At 33.0% G+C, this 18763-nt stretch overlaps 4 protein-coding genes across 17 annotated transcripts; 2 read left to right on the plus strand and 2 right to left on the minus strand.

Annotated features, from left to right (window-relative positions):
* Positions 1 to 216: 216 nt before the first annotated feature.
* LOC111303476 (transcription factor MYB16-like) lies at positions 217 to 1594 on the plus strand. Its single transcript, XM_022899773.2, has 3 exons — positions 217 to 388; positions 515 to 644; positions 744 to 1594. The coding sequence occupies exons 1-3, from the start codon at positions 256 to 258 to the stop codon at positions 1516 to 1518; spliced, it is 1038 nt and encodes a 345-aa protein (XP_022755508.2). The 5' UTR covers positions 217 to 255; the 3' UTR covers positions 1519 to 1594.
* A 2629-nt stretch (positions 1595 to 4223) lies between these two features.
* LOC111312554 (galactoside 2-alpha-L-fucosyltransferase-like) lies at positions 4224 to 7600 on the minus strand. 2 transcript variants are annotated; one of them, XM_022912927.2, is made up of 2 exons: positions 7056 to 7600; positions 4224 to 5837 (listed from the first exon to the last, which is right to left on the minus strand). In XM_022912927.2, the coding sequence occupies exons 1-2, from the start codon at positions 7345 to 7347 to the stop codon at positions 4375 to 4377; spliced, it is 1755 nt and encodes a 584-aa protein (XP_022768662.2). In that variant the 5' UTR covers positions 7348 to 7600; the 3' UTR covers positions 4224 to 4374. The 2 variants fall into 2 exon arrangements, with proteins under 2 accessions (XP_022768662.2, XP_022768672.2); XM_022912937.2 differs by having other exon boundaries at positions 4224 to 5831; positions 7056 to 7527.
* Positions 7601 to 8343: 743 nt separating this feature from the next.
* On the plus strand, positions 8344 to 13990 carry LOC111312586 (ribulose-phosphate 3-epimerase, chloroplastic). 11 transcript variants are annotated; one of them, XM_089765970.1, is made up of 10 exons: positions 8344 to 8734; positions 10168 to 10281; positions 10566 to 10706; positions 10791 to 10904; positions 11803 to 11881; positions 12495 to 12604; positions 12688 to 12744; positions 13078 to 13147; positions 13237 to 13319; positions 13647 to 13990. In XM_089765970.1, the coding sequence occupies exons 3-9, from the start codon at positions 10581 to 10583 to the stop codon at positions 13284 to 13286; spliced, it is 606 nt and encodes a 201-aa protein (XP_089622096.1). In that variant the 5' UTR covers positions 8344 to 8734; positions 10168 to 10281; positions 10566 to 10580; the 3' UTR covers positions 13287 to 13319; positions 13647 to 13990. The 11 variants fall into 11 exon arrangements, with proteins under 11 accessions (XP_089622096.1, XP_089622093.1, XP_089622097.1 ...); XM_089765968.1 differs by lacking the exon at positions 13647 to 13990 and adding an exon at positions 9144 to 9255 and having other exon boundaries at positions 8346 to 8734; positions 10168 to 10207; positions 10565 to 10706; positions 13237 to 13469; XM_089765964.1 differs by lacking the exon at positions 13647 to 13990 and having other exon boundaries at positions 8347 to 8520; positions 8661 to 8734; positions 13237 to 13469.
* A 379-nt stretch (positions 13991 to 14369) lies between these two features.
* On the minus strand, positions 14370 to 17595 carry LOC111312563 (RING/U-box superfamily protein). Of its 3 annotated transcripts, none has more exons than XM_022912951.2 (5): positions 17215 to 17595; positions 16279 to 16457; positions 16043 to 16126; positions 14906 to 15061; positions 14370 to 14772 (listed from the first exon to the last, which is right to left on the minus strand). In XM_022912951.2, the coding sequence occupies exons 1-5, from the start codon at positions 17288 to 17290 to the stop codon at positions 14650 to 14652; spliced, it is 618 nt and encodes a 205-aa protein (XP_022768686.1). In that variant the 5' UTR covers positions 17291 to 17595; the 3' UTR covers positions 14370 to 14649. The 3 variants fall into 3 exon arrangements, with proteins under 3 accessions (XP_022768686.1, XP_022768709.1, XP_089622089.1); XM_022912974.2 differs by having other exon boundaries at positions 16279 to 16454; positions 17215 to 17590; XM_089765963.1 differs by lacking the exon at positions 14906 to 15061.
* Positions 17596 to 18763: the final 1168 nt, after the last annotated feature.

The raw sequence follows: 18763 nt of genomic DNA on the forward strand, positions 1-18763 counted from the left end.
ACGCCACAATAAGTATTGTATGGTTAGGGATTGTTGTTTATTGAATTCCTATTCAGAAAATTAGAAATTAAAATTAATAAAAAATAAATTCCTTCAAAAAAAGGAGGTTTTTTTTTATTGTTATATCAAAATTGCAACAATTCAATGCTATGCATTTTCTTGTCTCCATAAATAGTGCTTCCCAAATACCATATGACCATCTTGAGGCAAGTGATCAACCTGTTCTCTTTATTGATTTGCCTTGTTTAGCATCTAATGGGAAGGTCTCCTTGCTGCGATGCAACCGGCTTGAAGCGAGGCCCGTGGACACCTGAAGAGGACCAAAAGCTCCTGGATTTCATTCAAAAACATGGCCATGGAAGTTGGCGTTCCTTACCAGAGAAAGCTGGTCAATTTCCCATTCTAAAAATTTTAAGATCACAATTTTTTTTCCCATTTTTTGAACTACTATCAAATGTTCTTTAAATTACTACTAGTTGTCTTATAAATGGCACATTTGTTTTTGTTTGAATAGGTCTTCAAAGATGTGGGAAGAGCTGCAGACTGAGGTGGATCAATTATCTCAGACCTGATATCAAGAGAGGAAATTTCAGTTTACGTGAGCAAAAGACCATCATTCAACTTCATGCTCTTCTAGGCAACAGGTACGAAGGAAACTAATGTTTCTTGAAACACATGCTACTATTAGCTCGAGTATGTGTAATTTTATTTCTAATTTTAGCATGTTTTCCAACTTGTTATAGGTGGTCTGCAATTGCTTCTCATCTACCTAAGAGAACCGATAATGAAATCAAGAATTATTGGAACACACATATAAAGAAAAGATTAGCCATGATGGGGATCGATCCTTCTACTCATAAGCCAGTGGTTGCAGCTCTTGGCTCTGCCAATGGCGCTGATCCGAAGAAGGTGTCAAACCTTACTCACATGGCTCAATGGGAGAGTGCTCGACTTGAAGCGGAAGCTAGGCTGGTTAGAGAGTCATCAAAACTACGCCAATATGACCATCAACCTGGCTTACCAGGGCCTGTTCCCACTCTGCAACTCAAAAAAATAGCTTCCAGACTTGGCGCCCCACGTTGCCTTGATATACTAAAAGCATGGCAAAGAGTACAACTCGAGTCAATGGTAATCGACAACAATGGCTTCGATCAGGGAAGCAATAATCTTGATTCTCCAACATCTACACTGAACTTCTTGCAAAACCCAAGAGCATCATCAACCAATATTGCATCGTTTCAATCAAATGAAGCGTTGTTCACCGCATGCCAAGATATGGAGTTTGAAGGTGGAGAGGCATGGAACATGGGAACTTGCAATATGGGAGATGAAGACTCGATCAAATGGTTCTCAAATCTTCTTTTTAATGGTTGTGAAAGCGATCATTTCGTTCAATCAAACTTAGATAATGATGGTAATAATGGAAGCAATGATGCAGGAGTACTCAGCGAAGATGATGAGCACAACAACTATTGGGATGATATTTTTGATCTAGTTGATTGCGGACATAATATTTGACACTGTACTCAATCAGATATTCCGACTGCATATTTTACTACATATATATTATATTATATGTATGCAGTATTTGAGTTCTTAATCTAATCTTGAAGTCTTTATCTTCATGTTTATTTGATTGAAAAAATATATTATATACATAAACTTTTTCAAATTAATAATTTTCAAATGACAATTATAATATCATGCTAATTTATTTAAAGATCAATCGATTTTGATTAAATATAATTGTTTTCCTAAGAAATTAAAATTGGTTTTCTCCAAATAATATTTAGGGTTCTGATTGCTGTCTGATGCTTATTTAATTTCGAGTTTTTCTTGTTGTAGTTTCCATATTAATTATTCTAGAAATTTTCAAAATTTTTTGTTGCCTTGTCTTGTATAAGAAGAGAAATGAATGAAAGTAGGTTCTATTTCAATTAAGGCCGTATAAGGTGTGCCTCTATATCTGACTTAGGGTTCCTTGACTTTCTCACCCATTATTTATGCGTGCTTTATCTCCAAAAAAACATGAATACAAAACAAAAATGACAGTTGTACTAAAAATATATATATAAAAAAACAGCAAAAAAATGGAAATCATTTTAATTCTCTTGTACCATTCTGCACATGGATTTGGAGTAGTCAAAAATCATAGCATAGCTAGTACTGCAGAGAAGAAATAAATCATGAAACGGCACCTGCTTTAGAAAAATGTTTTGTCAGCTCTATTTATAAATCAATTAAGTTGGTTCACAAGGTAAACATATTACCATGCGGTTTGTTTAGAGAATCCGAAAATATTTTCAAAAAGAATTTTATCAAATTTTTTAAGATTTAACTATTTAAGTTAATATTTTTAATAATATACAAAAAAAAAATCAAATCCACCATGAAATTTTATCGCATGCATGCTCAAAAATTGAATTATTTATTAATTTTAATTTTAATTCAAATGATTCATATAATATTTTTTAAAAATTGATATCTTATAAATTTAAAATTCAAATTTTATATTTTTTTTTCAAATTTGTTACTAAACATTATGATTATATCTTTTACCATACAAATAAATTTATTTAAATTGATATAAAAAAATATGCCAAGTTAAATGTGAAAGTTTACATAAAAACTTTCACCCTAAAATAGAAATATCATATATTAATTAAAATTAAGTTTAAATTTTATGATACTCTCGATATAATCTAATTGAATTTGTCGCATTCTTATTCAAACTCTAATAAAATTTATTTAATATAAATTTTTTATTAAAAAATTTTTTAATTATAATTTTAATTTTTTTAATCATAATTATAATAATTTATATTACTATTTTAATTTTATCAAATCAATCTTATCGACGAGCTAAGTTAGCGGCATTTTCAAAATTGCAGGAGCATGGTCCCCGGATCCTATAAATGCGAAGGCTGCAGGCTGTTATAGATACGAAGGGAAAAAGAGTGAAAATTGACCCGAAGCAAAGAAATCTGAATCAGTTTATTAAATGAATTTCACATGTGGTTTTTTAGTGGTTCAAGCTCTGGCCAACAAGCCGTATTAAATATAACCTGCCACCTTTTTTAGCATGATACTTCGAAAATAGGGAAAATTAAAGCAAAAAGTAGAATACTAGTCTGTTTAAAAAAATAAAAAATAAAAAAATTTTGTTTAGAGTTATTTATATGATTGTGTGTGTTGATTGATTGTAATTTTTTTTTTTTTTGAAATTTATAGTTAGTTCTAATGTATTTTATAAAAATATTTAAATTCTAGATTTGGTTTTTTTAATTTTTTGTTAATTTTTGTGGTTTTTTAATTGATTTTTGTGTAGGTTATTTTTTCAATTGGTTATTATTTTAATTGTATTTTTTTATGTTTTAATTTGTGATTGAAATTTAATATATTGGTTACTCTTAGAGTTTTGAGGTTAACTTTTTCATTGGTGAGTTGAATATATTTTTAGAGATATTTTTTATTATCTAGGAGTTATTATTGTTATTATTATTGCAAAAAACATTAAGGGTAACTTTTTTTTTTTTTTCCTTTCCTTTACTAACTTCAATCCAAACATAGGCTTAGTTTAAAAAGAGTTCTTTTTTTCTTTAAAAATATCAGCGTGCTCTCCATTACATTTGACTCTCTCAAAAGAATTACAAGAAGATATTCATCAAACAAAAAATCATAAAAATCTTGATTGGTTGAGTGATTTGTACTAACGAAAAGAAGAGTTAATTACACTTTTCATATCTCAACGTCGGAAAAAAAAAATAAAATGTATAATTTATGTCATAAATTTTTAAATAATTTATTATTTTAATATAAAATTTAATATTGTTAATTTAATTTATCTATATAATATCTAATTAGCGTAATTTTTATTATATACATGCTATTTATTAAATAAAATATTAAATATTTTATAAAGAATCTTATTATGGATAAAAAAATGATTAATTAATCCTAAACATTTTTACAATTCAAATAAAAAATTTTTTTTTAATTTTATTGAAAACAGATTTTGATAATATGTTTGATAAACATATAACTTGATAATATTTATCAAATATTGCATGCATAAGCTAATATGATTAATAGGATTAGAGTTTAGGTTAACATAAAATATATTATTTGAAAATTCAAGTTACAAATTGTTTATTTTATTTCTTTATGTATCAATTTGTACATTTTTTTCAAAGTTAAGATAAAAAATGTTATTTAACTCAAGGTAGAAATAAAAGGCACTGCAGTACATTTCTTCTTATGGAAACCAATATTAGCAAACAAAAATGTTTGCAGAAGTGCAAATTTAAGGTTTATATTTAATTTGACATTACTCGCGACCTGTTCTACAACAAGAAATTGCTTGGACAACTATGCTTATAATTTACTCTCATTGTCAACAAGCTTAAGACCCCAGCTCATGTCCTCACAGTGCTTTACATGAGGAACCAGTGCACCTGTGTCAATGCCTCTTTTGGCCTTGCAGTCATAAAAGGGAGGGGCATGGAAACATGGCTCCATTGACATGACTCGACGACAAGGTGGGTCTGGGGCTGTCCGTTTCTCAGGTTTGTAGAGTATCCATGGCTTCAACCCCCCGAGGCTTTGAGCAACATACCCAAATGTCGACCATGAGCTAGTGACTAGCACATCAGTCAAGCTCAATAAATACATTTCAGCCCATGCCTTCCTATTGTGAAAACTCTTCTCTGTTTGTTGATGCTCTTCATGGCTTGGTTGGTAAACACTGATGACCTCCCCTGTCACAGTTGGATGTTCCCAGTACATGTCCCTTATTTTCTCAAAGTAACCAGCACTCAAAGATGTAACTAGCACGGCTTTAGACCTCTGAGAATGATTAATTATGGGCTTTTCCCTGCTGATCTCAGGCAGCAGATTCTCCTTCAAGACACAAGCAATGATCTGATCCAACACATGTTGGAATGGACCAGTCCCAGTGTCAAATACCCTGATTTGGATGCCTATCCTTTCATCTGCTTTAGCTAAATAAGCTTGATAGTATCTGGTTATAAGTCCCCAAACTGGATTTGTTGGGTGGAATAGATATCGACCCAAGAAGTGGAAAACTGTTTCTTTTCTGGGGAAGAGATTATTCAGTTCCTGCTCAAAAGAGGGGATCAAGAAAAGAGATGGGACAAAGTAATTATCTGTTTTCATGATCAACCAAGGAACATCCTTGAGAGAAGTTTGGTCTTCATCACAGAAAAAAAGTTTATCTTGATCATCATAATCATGGACCAGATGGAGATATACAGATGAAGATGATATTAACCCAGTTGAATTAGCAAAAGTGCTATTCTTCAGCATTCTCCCGTAACAGTGAGGAGATTTCTGATCAAAGCTGTTGAACTGACTTTTAAGGGGGAAATCTGATGGGAGAAACCAAGAGACCTCAGGAAAAGGTTCACAAAAAAGATCAATCATATCAGCTCCAGGGTCGACAAGTAGAACACGATTTGTAAGGAGAGCATAAAGAAATGCTGAAGCTAGAGTCAGTATCCTATTCCCTAACCCACTAAAGGAAATCCATACTAAATAATTACAATCTGTAGACCCAAGATGATGCTTAGTCTTTAGCTTTTCCAAGGTTTTGTTATATGATTCACTATACGGCCCACATCGTTTATGGAGAGCTTCGTAACTCCGTAACCTAGAGATGAGGTAAGGTGAAGGTTTATGTAGCAATTCTTTGCGGTATAAGACTGACTGATACCTGCTGACACAAGATCTTTCATCAAAACCAGCTGCAAGAAGTCCGCCTAGCAGTTTATCTTTACGTGCCTCAAAAGATGGGGCATAATCATCAACTGGACCTACAACTTAAAAAGGGGGAAAACAAAGATTATTCATGCTCATTTTACAAAGCAGGTATTGAATTTGAGCAAATGATGCCAATTCAAATTAAAACAACAGTTGAGGACCATTATTCATATGGAATTAGCAATGCCAAAGCATCTATTCTCAGGCCAAAAAATTATTAACAAATCAGGCGGCGTTGGGAAATTTCTGCAGTCCGCACAAATTACAAAACAAAGTAGTAGATTTCAAATGGAAGACTTGAGAAATATATTCTATAAAATCATTACCGTGCTGCATGAGGCACTCGAAAGACCACTTGAGAACTATAATCTACAAAATCATTACCGTGCTGCATAAGGCACTCGAAAGACCCACAATATATGAAAGAAAATATGCAATATGTGCACAGGTGCTCTTTTGGGGAGAGGTGGGTTGGGTAGAGAACCTAAGGAAATGGAGAGAACCTAGATTTGAACCCTACTACTCTCTTCTTGCACACAAATTAAAAGGGGAAAAAAACACAGTGCAATTAAGTGGTTGAAAGAAAATTTGCAAACCATAATAATGTCATCTAACAACAGATTCATACCTAATAATAAAGAATCTATAAATAAAAGCATGGCAATAACAAATGTTCAAGCAAACTTGAACTAATTTTGCTAATGCACAAGACTTACACAACCTAACACCACAATCAGCCATGTTGGGTGAGACAAACTGACATGGAGAGGAACTTGTGCTCAGTGAATTGCTTTGCAATGGAAAATACAATGTGGCACTGACAGCTAAAGTCTAAAAGGCATGCAAAAGATATGACCCATGTTAAAGCCTTTTACACCAAATCTTCACATTGAGCCTCATGAACATAGTGAAATAGATTCAACAGCTGTAAGGAAATTAAGCAGCTCCAAACAAGCCAACTATTTAGTTCAATTAGCTACTATTTAATCCACTTAAACAAGCAAGTTAACAACCAAGCCGTAACAGCATTTCCACATCCACTCAATAAAACCAATAAAAATGATTCACAAACAAATAATATTCATTACTTGAACGAATAAAAACTAAAAATTTTCGGTCATACAAAAATTTTAAAACAACCAAAGAGATAAAGTTTCTTTCCGGGGTTTGATTCAGAAGAAGCAAAAATCCTTAATTTAAACACCCCCCCCCCCCAAAAAAAAAAAAAAACTTTTCATTGTTCAGTCATGCGAAAATTAAAAGCAAATTGAAGGTACCTTTATGGGGTTTGAGTTCAAGAACTTTCTCCTCCTTACTTGCCTCCAAAACATCAAGAAGTCTGGCCTCTTTACCAGACTCCAAAACCCCATCACTTGGTGGGTCTTGAAGCACTAGAGAAACTGAAAAAACAACTGATACAACCATCAAAGCCACCGCAACAAAACCCATCAACCTCATTGAACTCAACCCACATTTCCTTTCTTGATCCCTCAGAAACAAGCCTTCCCCATCAAGATCCGAGTTGGTTCCCGGGTCATTCTCATCCGGGTTTCTTCTTAACCGCTTCATATCATTAACCCAAAATTCTCATGTGGGTAAAATTTAAAAATAAGCATGAAGAAGAGAGCACAGCAGCAAAGTTGAGGCAGAAGAGAGAGGGCAGGAGGGACAGGTATCGTACAGGATTAGAGAGGCTTAGAGTAGGAATTGAGACAAGAATTGGGATTCAGGAGGAAGTGTCATATGATTATGTTGACCTTTTTCACCCAAATGATGTGTCGGTGACGTGTTAGTTTTTGCTTAATTTGCGGTGATGGATGAAATTTTGCATTTTCCCACTATACTATATTGTAATTTCTAATTTATTTAACTGAAATTCGTAAAATTTTTTATTAAAAATGTTAACATAAAATATTAATAATAAATTTAATTTGATAGAGTTTAATATAAAATTAATAGAATATTAAAAATATTATTTATAGTTTAAATTTATATAATACTTTCAATAATAAAAATTTTATCAAAATTCTTTTTTAAAATTTATTAAAAAACATTTTTAATATTTATTTGATTGTTTTTCTTTATTGACCTAAAACTAGCCTCATCTTTTTTTTTATTTCTTTAATTTATTTTTTTCAAATTTTTTTGGATTATTAATTTTTATTTGGATATAAAAGTTTCAAATTATTTATTCATTTAATTTAATAAATAAAATTTACGTAATTATATAATTAATAAATAATTAATTAAAATATTAAAATAATACTTCAAATAAAATGTGTCTGCATTTTGATGAAATAAAAATTTAAAATTATAAATTTTAAATAGAATTTTAAAATTATATAATTTTAAATTTTAAATTAGTGTCAATATTTGGTACTTTTTCAAATCAAAATCCAATAAAATATAATAAAAATTTGAGTTTTCACTTGCTTTTTTTTTTTTTTTCTTTTTATCCTTTTGCAATTTGAATTCAATTTGTGGAATGACGGGACGAACAGATGCTGACTCGTTCCCCCAGCACAACACAATAACTCAACTCAACGCAACTGATCTCTTAACTTTCACACGTCCGCAATCTGGAGCGCCAACCATTGAAGATAAGCAGACTAACCCACAAATTCACTTGACACGTGTCATCATTCCATTATTTCCTTCCTAAATTTCTCCGAGATTTTCTAAGAATTTACCATGTTATTTGTCCTTTAGGCTCTGGGTTTCCAACTCTTGCTGCTGTTGTTGGTGAGATTTCAACAAACAAAAAACCCTTCCTTTATAGATTAAAAAAGAATAGTCTTTTTTTTTTAGTATAGATAGAGAAAGGAGTGGGAAAAGAACAGTAAAAGATGTCAACAGCTTCTTCATTGTGTTGATCGACTCAGGTTAATGGCTTTGGAGGCGGACTTAGGCTTCTAAGAACCCATCTTCCTCAATCCAAGACACTTACCTTCACAAGGTACTTAACTTTTTTTTTTCAATTTTTTTGATTGATTCTTATTGGGTTTTTGTGCATGCATTAGAGTTTTAGATGGTAAAGAAGCAAATTTATGGGAGTTGAGAATAAAACCCAGTTCAGAAATGTTGAAATTTCCTTGTAACCAAATTTACTTTGTTTGAACTTTGATATTTTTTTTTTGCTAATATTTGAAAATTTCATTTTTTGTGATGTTTCCTTACAAATGAAATGAAGGTGGTGAAGAACTTGTCAATTAAAATATTCATCAAGAACATAAGGAAGCTAAACTGTAAATGAACAATGAAATTAAAATGGTTTATAGTTTTGTTTACAGTGAAATTGTTAATTGCTTAATGTTTTTGGTATGCAATTTAATGGAAGTGTAATTGTATGGTTGGTGCTTACTTAGGTGCAAAAATTGTGGATGGATGAGTGCTACTAATTATTTTCAAATTTGCAACTTGCACGCGTGTTTTTATGCTAAGTTGAAACTAGGATCGCTGTTTGGACTGTGGTTTTCGGTACAAGTTATGTATTAGCGCATTGCACTCACAAATCACATTGAAAATTTGAGTGCATTTTTTTAATATCTATGCCTCCTGTAGTCTATTCCACTCTGTTTTAATTTCTTTCCTTCAGTTATTTCTGATAAATCACAGGTGAAGGTATCACATATATGTGATGTAAGAAGCAAGTACCATTAAAATTCTTACCAACTAGGTCATTGCTTTTTCCTTGCAGTCCTGAAATTGTTGACATTTCTGAGATGTAAAGATAGCGAATGGTTATTTCATCCCTATCAATCGGTCTTTTAGGGTGGAAGGTGCATCAGTAATATTTTTAACCCCATCTATCGATCTCGTTATGGGATTTACAATGTAAAAATTAGGTTAAATGAGACATCATAATGCCTATAACAAAAAAAAAAAAAAGTCAATTAATTGACAAATTTCGGTTTTGTTCTGGGTTCCAGGAAGGTCTCAGGCAGTGAGCAGCTTTTAGCATTTCCAATACTTTTCAATTTGCCATAATTTTGGGAAACTTGATTTTCTATTTTACCCCTGTTTGCCACACAATCATTAACTGCAGTAGTCAAGTCCATAGTTAAGTAGCCCTTATTGTTCTGAATGAGGGGAGAGTGTTTACAAGGTCTTTCTTTGGCCAAATCATCTGAATTTTAAGATTCAATCTTTTAAGGCTCTTGTCATTCCTTTATTTAGAAATTATTTTGCTTCTATACTGGAAAATATTTCGTACCTTTCATGTTACAAGCACAAGTGTATTTGTCTTCTTGGTACAAAATAGGGCAATACATTATTTGAGAAGATAAGAATAAATGTATAATTTTTATCAGATTTGATTTCTGTTCTTCCAGATCTGGTAAAATCTATTTTAATATGCTTCTGTTACTTTTTTTTTCCTAAAACTGTTAGGAGGAGAATTGCTACAATAGTGAAGGCAACTGCTCGAGTTGATAAATTCTCAAAAAACGACATTATTGTTTCTCCATCTATTCTCTCTGCTAACTTTGCAAAGTTGGGGAGCAGGTTCTGTATTGCTCTTTTTTCTTTTACTATGAAATTACTTTCCATTTTTCCTGTAAATAATTACTTTTAGATATGCATTGTTTCTGGAACACACACAATGGACTATAATCTGCATTATCACTTAATGGTTGTTCCACTTCATTTTGGTATTTGACTTTTGCCAATGTTAGCTCTTTTAGCAAACCTGTTAGCTCTTTTAGCTGTTCTTGTCTTATTTTATGTCCATGATCTATTGAACTCAAATTGGAGCTTGCTTTTGAAGTTTGACTTTCAATATTTTCTAGGTGAAAGCAGTTGAAATGGCCGGCTGTGATTGGATCCATGTTGATGTAATGGATGGTCGATTTGTTCCAAACATTACAATTGGACCACTAGTGGTTGATGCCTTACGACCTGTGACGGATCTTCCACTGGATGTGCATTTGGTATGTTTCTTTTTGCATTCCTTGTTATCAACAGATCAATATTGGTGAAACAATGTATGCTAACCTGAGATATATGCACTGCAGATGATTGTGGAACCAGAGCAGCGAGTTCGAGATTTTATTAAGGCTGGAGCAGACATAGTCAGTGTTCACTGTGAGCAATCTTCAACCATTCATTTGCATCGTACTCTTAATCAAGTAAGATTTCTCTTTCTCTGAGCATTTCTACTATATTTTCCTTGATAAATGGGGAGTTGGCACTAGCAGTTACTTGGTCTCTTAACAGCTGCTTATCAAATGAATTGTTCATTAACCCATATTTACTTTACATACAAGATGTGAATGGAGTCTAGCAAATATTATCAAGTAAAGCCTAAACTTGAATGCATTTCATGATAATGAGGTCATATAAATCAGAAAAGTAAACCTTGTTTCTCATGCCTAATTTGACTTGCTTTTGCACTTGGATTTTTGCTATGTTGGTGGCTGCTTAAGGCTGAAAACTAGTGATGAAGAAATTTGTGTAACAAATCTTGTATCTTGCATCTAGGCTGCATACCACATATAAGCTGAGGGGAAGGGAATCTTTAGAATTCTTAGGACAATCCTACAGAGTTCGTCCTTTTCAAGCTACATCTGTTTTTTAAATGTATTGTCTTTGTTATTCTTCTGAGACATGATCAAACAATTACTCATTGATATTTGATCAGGACATTTATAATGGCTGCATAATTTCTATTCTGTTTTTGCACCCTATTTTTGCAGTTTCGGCTTTTTAACTGCATATTTTATCTCCGTCACTCCTACCTCAAATCATGTATAATTGCTTCTTAATATGCCCTTTTGAGCATGCCTGAAAGTTGTTTATTACAGGTCATAGTTTTTGTGATCATGGGGTTGCTGATACTACTGGGAATTTTTTTGATGGTTTTCCATCCAATGCTTAATAGTATCTTGTTATTTTGCTTTTGCTGTTGCCTGCACTGGCATTGATTAAATTTCCCACCTTTATAATATCTTTTGTGCGGAAATTCCTTTCCGTTTGAGTGCTGTTAGTTTTCTCCTAATTTTTCGCAGCGCTTTTCTTATTGTATAGATAAAAGGCCTGGGCGCTAAAGCTGGAGTTGTCCTAAACCCTGCCACCCCGCTTAGTACAATAGAATATGTACTTGATGGTTAGTTTTTATTTTCTATTTCCTTTTCCTATTTTCTTTTCTTTCTGTCAAGGATGATTCCTACACAGCTTATTTTCTGTTGATAAGCTGGAATGAAAGATTTATCATAAAGTAAAAACCCTTGAGGGATAGTTAAAAGAATATTCTAATAATAGTTTAAAGGTTAAACTCCATATAAATCACTTCCGATTTCAACTTTTTCCACTTGGCCCCTTGTGATTTTTATTTTCTCAATTAGCAACTTGTGGTAAAGTTTTGTTTCCATAGAAGTTACACTGTTAAATTTTTTAGTAAAATTTTGAAAATACCCTTGTGTGAACAAATAAAGTACTTTTTTGGATTGAGAGTATTTTGGTAATTTTATCAGATGAAGTAACGGTGTAACGGCCTCTCAAAACTTAAACTCATAGTGCTAATTGAGAAAATAAATATCATAGGACTCTATATGGGAAAAGTTGAAACCAAGGGAGCTGTAGGGAGAGTTTACTATAGTTTAAATTCAACTTACTCGTATTTTTGACTTGGAGACCTCTTTTTCTTACAAAACAGAAACAATGTATAATAATCATAACCCAAAGAAATTGACAAGATAATCTCTTTTGCATTTGAACAGTGGTTGATCTAGTCTTGATTATGTCAGTCAACCCTGGCTTTGGCAGGCAGAGCTTTATTGAGAGCCAAGTGAAGAAAATCTCTGACTTGAGAAGAATGTGTGCAGAGAAGGTATAAAATGCTTGCCGTGTGTGTCTTCGATGTATTTATGTTTGAGAATCTCGTGATATTTTCTTTTTATATTGCCCCTGCAGGGAGTAAACCCATGGATTGAAGTGGATGGTGGAGTTGGTCCTAAAAATGCATATAAGGTACCCCATTAGAATCACGTAGTTTACAGTTCTATGAGTTATCAGTTAGTGAAAGATAGGCCTACAGTTGCTTTACGATTGAAAGTTTGACATAATTCAAAGTGCATGCCTGTTGTTAAAGGCACGTTCAAAGGAAAGAAAGTGGAAAATGAAAATGGTTGGCCCTGCTCTTTCCTGTCATATGTATTATAGACCAAAGTTATGTTAATCATCTCATTTGTGATATTCGTAACTCAGAAAAAATTGGGGGGTTTCTGTTGAAACTCTCGCTTTTCCTGTCATATCTACTAAAGACAAAAGTTATGTTAAGAATATCGTTGTCATTGCTGGCAGGTTGTTGAGGCTGGAGCTAATGCTATAGTTGCTGGTTCAGCTGTGTTTGGAGCCAAAGATTATGCTGAAGGTACGAATGGGGATTTATTAATTAATTTTAATGTGTATAAATGAATGCATTTTAACAAATTTTTGTGACTGGAACAAATTGTTTTACAGCTGTTAGAGGAATCAAAACCAGCAAAAAGCCAGAAGCAGTGGCTATGTGATTTATGACCACTAAAGATCTGATTGGCTCCAATGTGTGATATGTGTATTTACATTCCCATCTATGTAGCCCTCTAAACTTCACATAATTTTGCTGGAATATATTTTGGTGTATAAATTCCAAAGGTATTACACTAAAAAAAAAAAGAAGATAAAATGAAATTTCCAATTGGCCTGTTTTCTAAGATTCGTCTCAATAACCTATTGTTATATCTGCTTCTTGGATTGCTTGAATCCTGCTATATGATGCAGAACAAAAATAAAGATACTTTTAAGGAGTGTTAAAGCATGCTGTGACACATTTTTGGTTTTCTTTGCGATAAGTTTGTTGTTTAAGTTGGCATCTATCTTCGTATTTGCAGATAATATGTGCATGTCATGGTTGTTTAATAAGCAAATTCTCGCCGTCATCATGTTGTCAGATAGATCCTGATGCCAAATGATTGATACGTAAAGGAAATTAAGGCTGTGGTAATAATGCTGTTTTGATGTATGCTGGGTGATCTAATGTCTTTTTAAGTAATTCAATGATTCTTATGTATCTCAAGAAATTTGTAATGAACTGCAAGTTCCATTCATTTCAGTTAAATAAAGCAGTCTTCCATGGCAACAAGTTTATGGTATATGCAAAATTACAAAAATTGAACTTTGTGCGGCACCCTGTTTAGCCTTAATGCAGCAGATTTTGCCCAAGCGCCATTACTTCCGTCGTCTTCTCTGTTACTTGAAGAGGTGTTGAAGGTCTTGCTGGGTTCCAACTTACAAGGAACAGCAATGCGCTTTGACACACTAATTCTAAGGCTCTCCTTCATTCCTCAAGGGCTTACATTTGGATGGAGTTCAGTCGAAGCTTTTCCTTTTGGGACCGAAAAACATAGGATTAAGTCTTTATTGAAAAAAGCTCCAACGCAGCATGAAATGATACCAAGAAATCATAACCTAAGAATAAAGAAAAAATACGAATATTGAAATTTAAATTTGAACTTTATATCCATTGAATGTTACTTCTTAAAAGTGATTGTACAAATCAATTGAGTTAAGTTGTGAGTGCAATACCAAAAAAATTTTAATAGCAAAATCAGTGCTTCAGATCCTAAAACACAATGCAATTCACATTATAAATTTCCATTGGCAGAAAATATCCACCAACAAGATAAACCAGAGTATATATATTTAGACAGTTGGATTTATAAGGTATGACACAAAGCTTCTTGCCCTGTCGATACATCCAGTAATTGACTTCAAAAAGGACACAAGTAAGAATTAGATTTACAATCCTTAAATCTTACAACACAATATGGTAAGTGGACTAACAGTGTAATCTCCACTGCCCTTTATACATACCATCACTTAAGCCTAGTAGCTCTACACGTCCCGTCTGCATACAGGGCACGAACCCTGCCTCATAAGCCAGTTATCCACACATGTTAGGTGAAACGTGTGCTGGCAGTTTGGCAAGCTCCTTGCAAGTTCCCCTAGTTTAAGATCCTGACCAATGGTAAAATCTATTGTTATTGTTATTAATAGTATTATTATTGTTATTATTCATAAAGATAGCATCGGAGTTACTATTAATATAATTGCAGTGGTAAAAGAAGAGAATTCACGCAAAAAGTTGGACCTGCAAACATATTGTGCAATTGATGCTCTGAGTTGCCATCATATCGTCTGATATCACATGACATGGTAGTTTTTTTAGTGAATCTCCTGACAACCCCCTTGATACTCCACCATTGATATCATTGATCTCATCATAGTTTATATTAGCAATGCTTACCTATGCCAAAAACAAGAGAGAGAGAGAGAGAGATCCAAAGTTAAGTCTCTAGTACAAACTGTGAATTACTGTTAAGTTTCTTAACTTTTCTGCCCAGTTACATGCAAAACTATGAATTTGAAGTAACAGCCTTCAAGAACAAAATGCATCATGGAGTTAGCCACCGTCGTGAAGCAGAAACGGTAAAAGTAAGTTTCATTTTGGCTTTATGCATATTCCTCCAAATTTAAGAAAGACATCTACCGACTACCAAATCGAAATATCAAGAAATGAGATTTTTTTTAACAAGAATTGGGCCTAAACCTTCTCAATAAGTACTATCTGATAGTCCAGGCATTACTAATTTAAAGAAGATAATAACTGTATATGTAAAGCTACTTGAAATACAGAAAAACAGCATCATATTCTTACTGTCAAATAGTATTTCAGTCAATTTCTTTTATAACCAAAATGCTCCAACCTACAGAAACTTGTAAGAGCAGTATCTTAAATGAGTGTACGTTTTGCACAAACAGATATTTCAAGTATTTTTTAGACATTATTCAAGAAACAACACTCCAAAAGCAAGCATACAAAAGCTTAATGTCATAACAAAAATGAAAACAAGAAAGTGAAGAAGATTAGGTCAAATTAGATAGTACTAAGATTTTCTATCCTCTCCTAGAGTCCTCATTGCGCCTCATTTATGCTACTCAAAACTACAGTCTGACAACCATCACCTTCAGATGTCAATGCACAAAGTAGCACACAACCCTTTTAGAGAGTGATTGTCCTCCTTGCATATGGATTATCTCCATAACACATCAGTACAACAATGAAAAACTAATGTTTTTTGCCAATCATTTCATGTATTTCCACACAAAGGAGAAGGCATTTTTCTTGATGACAGACTAATCATGTAGATATGGACTGAATTTCCAACAGTACACCACAAATCTAGTGTTTTTAACAAGCAAATAACAAGAGAAAATGAATAAAAACCTGCCAATGATAGGCGGTTGACATTGCTGGCGTTAACCCTTCTTGTACCAATCTTCCATAGAGAAGCTCCTCCATGAAGTCTGCCTGGACCCAAAATGCAAACAAAACATAGATAATTAGTCTATGACCAAAGGAATGAAAAAATATATGTCATACAAGACTAATAGAAAATTTCAAGAAGATTTGTGTAGCATGAACAAGAATCAAGTTAGCTACTGCTAATCCAGTAAGCTAACCATAGATGATGAACCCCTTAAGCCAGATCGTTCCAAGGACCAGTAAGCATGAGACGCCTCCAAAACCTCAGCATAGAGTACAGCCCCAGCTATAGCACCTAATCCAGCCCCACGAAGGATGCCAGTATCAGAAGCCCTACCTGCTAGAGCACCCATAACAGCTCCGGTAAAAGCTCCTGCTGCAACATAGAACAAACAACAAGTATATGCCTCGTGAGAAAAACTGCATAGCACTATTGAATTCGAAAACTACAATCATTTACTCGAAAAGAAGCCAAATTTAATCAAGTAATATTGGTAGATAACACCTAGTGTCGGGTGTTTCGTATGCATCAATAACCCAAAAAACAAAAATGTACTAATGTTTATGTATCTTGCCTGGAATATAACCTTCATATGATTCCAATTGTTAGCGATTTTAAGAAAATCTAAATAAAGCAATGTGAAAATCCACCAAAATTACGTAAAATGAAAAATCACCCCATTAATAATAAATGCTCCGTTTTGGTTGTTACTTTTCTATTGTTTTTATTTCCAAAATCCGGAGTTAGCTATATTGGTTCATACAGCTATTTGCGATCAAATTCCAACACCTTCAATCCCGACTGCTATCTCCATCCTTGACTTCCTTTGTACAAAAAAAAAAAAAAAAGCTAACGTTTTTGAATAACTAAACACCAAAAATCTAACTTTTTTGAACAATTATCCAAAGGGTTACGATTTAATTTATATGAAAGATTATGGTTGGGTGCGTGTTATATCTGTTTGCTGTTTTTAGTCAAATACTGTAACTTTTTGAAGAAATAAAAAGCAAATATCAAACCTAACGACCAAACAGATCCTGTAGAAATAAAAAGGAAAAACACCGACCAAAATCATTGAATTAAAACAAAGAAATATAAAAAAGAAAAGGAAAAGTATATGAGGTGTTATTACCAAAAGCAAAAAGGCCGGTGAGAGCTCCAGAAATGGCTCCGGCAATGAAGCGAGGAACGGTGTGGACAGCGTCCATGAGGGGGGCCAGGCAAGGAGGGTAGAAACAGAATGCCCCGATTGTAGCAGCAAAATGGATCGGATCCTGGGATTCCGATTGGGTGGAAGTAAGTAGCGTGACGAGTGGATCAGATCCGTTTAGATAAAAGAGAAAGAGAGAGAAAGAAATTATGGGTAGATTTGAAGGGCTGAGAAAAAATTGGAGCCTATATATTTGGGTGAGTTTCTTTGGAGGGCTGAAATTTAGAGAGGAAAGTTGAAGCTCAAACGGACAGACATAGTTCTTGGGATTGGAAGACAGTTGTTACCTTCAGTTTTAAAAGTACAGTAGATGGAGCCCGCATGCTATCACATATCTTTATACACAGATATTTTTAAAGTTATCCAATTAAAAGAATTGTTCTTCCGTTTCAAAATATTTATTATATTTTAATTTTCATGATATATAAAAAAAAATTAATTTTAATATATTTAATATTAAATTTAAATTTTTTTATAAAATTAAAGTTACATGTTTTTTAATCTTAAAAAATAAAAAATATATAATATAATTTTAAAAAATAAAAATTTTAGATATTAAAAAAATATATATTTTTGAGACATCCAAAAAAAAAAAAAGATAAATAACAAAAACATGAGATAAAAAGAGTAAATAAATAATAAAAAAAAAAGAGTGAATTACATGAATGATCACTGAACTATTTTCCAAATAGATAATTAAATTTTAATTTATACTACTAAAGTAACTAAAATTAATTACTCTGACTGATTTTTCATCTAATTATTAATAGAAAAAAATGACGTGACCATCATCTGCCAGCCACGTCATCAACCACGTAAGCTAATTAAACTTTAAAAAATTAAAATATATACTTTTATTTTATTAACAGAGCATGCAGTTGTTTGCTTTGGCTTAGAATTTGGTGTTTTTACAACGAATGGCATTTCAATCATCTACTCATTCAACCTGTAAAAACCAAACTCGTATAAAGCTCAAGAAAGAAGCAACCTGGATAATATTTTTTGCTCAAAAATTTTCATTTTGCATTTGAGTGATAGGGAAAGTTGGAAGTTGAAACAGAAGAAAAGAAACTGCAAAACAATTCTGGCTTGATATGAACATGAACAAGAACCTTTTTAATCCTAAAGATTAGTTTTCTTTGCTTTTTGAACTGTCCATGAGTGGTGTAATACTAGTTCAATTCTATAACTAGTAGCCTGTCGAGAAAGGCTTATATGACTCGAGATCAAGAGCAACCCCTGCAATAGAACCTGCAACTGCAACTATAGTGATAATAAGGCAAGCATTTGGTTTATCCCAACGATCCCACAGGTCATCCCAATGGGTTATAGAATCCAAAATCAATTAGAAGATTTCCAGGGGACAAGTATTCAGCCACCAATCCCACACGATCAGAGCTGGCTTGCACTTTATCCCAATGTAACGGCTTTAACTTGGGTTTTGAAGCCTCCTCTGGCTCCCCCACTGCCT

This window comes from Durio zibethinus, chromosome 9 (assembly GCF_047325235.1).
Source record: "Durio zibethinus cultivar Kanyao isolate XHJ-2024 chromosome 9, ASM4732523v1, whole genome shotgun sequence".
Lineage (NCBI taxonomy): Eukaryota > Viridiplantae > Streptophyta > Magnoliopsida > Malvales > Malvaceae > Durio > Durio zibethinus.

Bases quoted from the DNA above. Each gene is read 5' to 3' on its own strand.
- LOC111303476 (XM_022899773.2), top strand. From the start codon at position 256: ATGGGAAGGTCTCCTTGCTGCGATGCAACCGGCTTGAAGCGAGGCCCG. The intron at 389-514 runs GTCAATTTCCCA...TTGTTTGAATAG, and splicing joins TTCCTTACCAGAGAAAGCTG to GTCTTCAAAGATGTGGGAAG. The intron at 645-743 runs GTACGAAGGAAA...AACTTGTTATAG, and splicing joins CATGCTCTTCTAGGCAACAG to GTGGTCTGCAATTGCTTCTC.
- LOC111312554 (XM_022912927.2), bottom strand. From the start codon at position 7,347: ATGAAGCGGTTAAGAAGAAACCCGGATGAGAATGACCCGGGAACCAAC. The intron at 5,838-7,055 runs GTACCTTCAATT...CCCCTTTTTAAG, and splicing joins TGAACTCAAACCCCATAAAG to TTGTAGGTCCAGTTGATGAT.
- LOC111312586 (XM_089765970.1), top strand. From the start codon at position 10,581: ATGGCCGGCTGTGATTGGATCCATGTTGATGTAATGGATGGTCGATTT. The intron at 10,707-10,790 runs GTATGTTTCTTT...TATGCACTGCAG, and splicing joins TTCCACTGGATGTGCATTTG to ATGATTGTGGAACCAGAGCA. The intron at 11,882-12,494 runs GTTAGTTTTTAT...GCATTTGAACAG, and splicing joins AATAGAATATGTACTTGATG to TGGTTGATCTAGTCTTGATT.
- LOC111312563 (XM_022912951.2), bottom strand. From the start codon at position 17,290: ATGGACGCTGTCCACACCGTTCCTCGCTTCATTGCCGGAGCCATTTCT. The intron at 16,127-16,278 runs GTTAGCTTACTG...TTTTGGGTCCAG, and splicing joins TAAGGGGTTCATCATCTATG to GCAGACTTCATGGAGGAGCT. The intron at 15,062-16,042 runs GTTTTTATTCAT...TTTTTGGCATAG, and splicing joins CAACCGCCTATCATTGGCAG to GTAAGCATTGCTAATATAAA.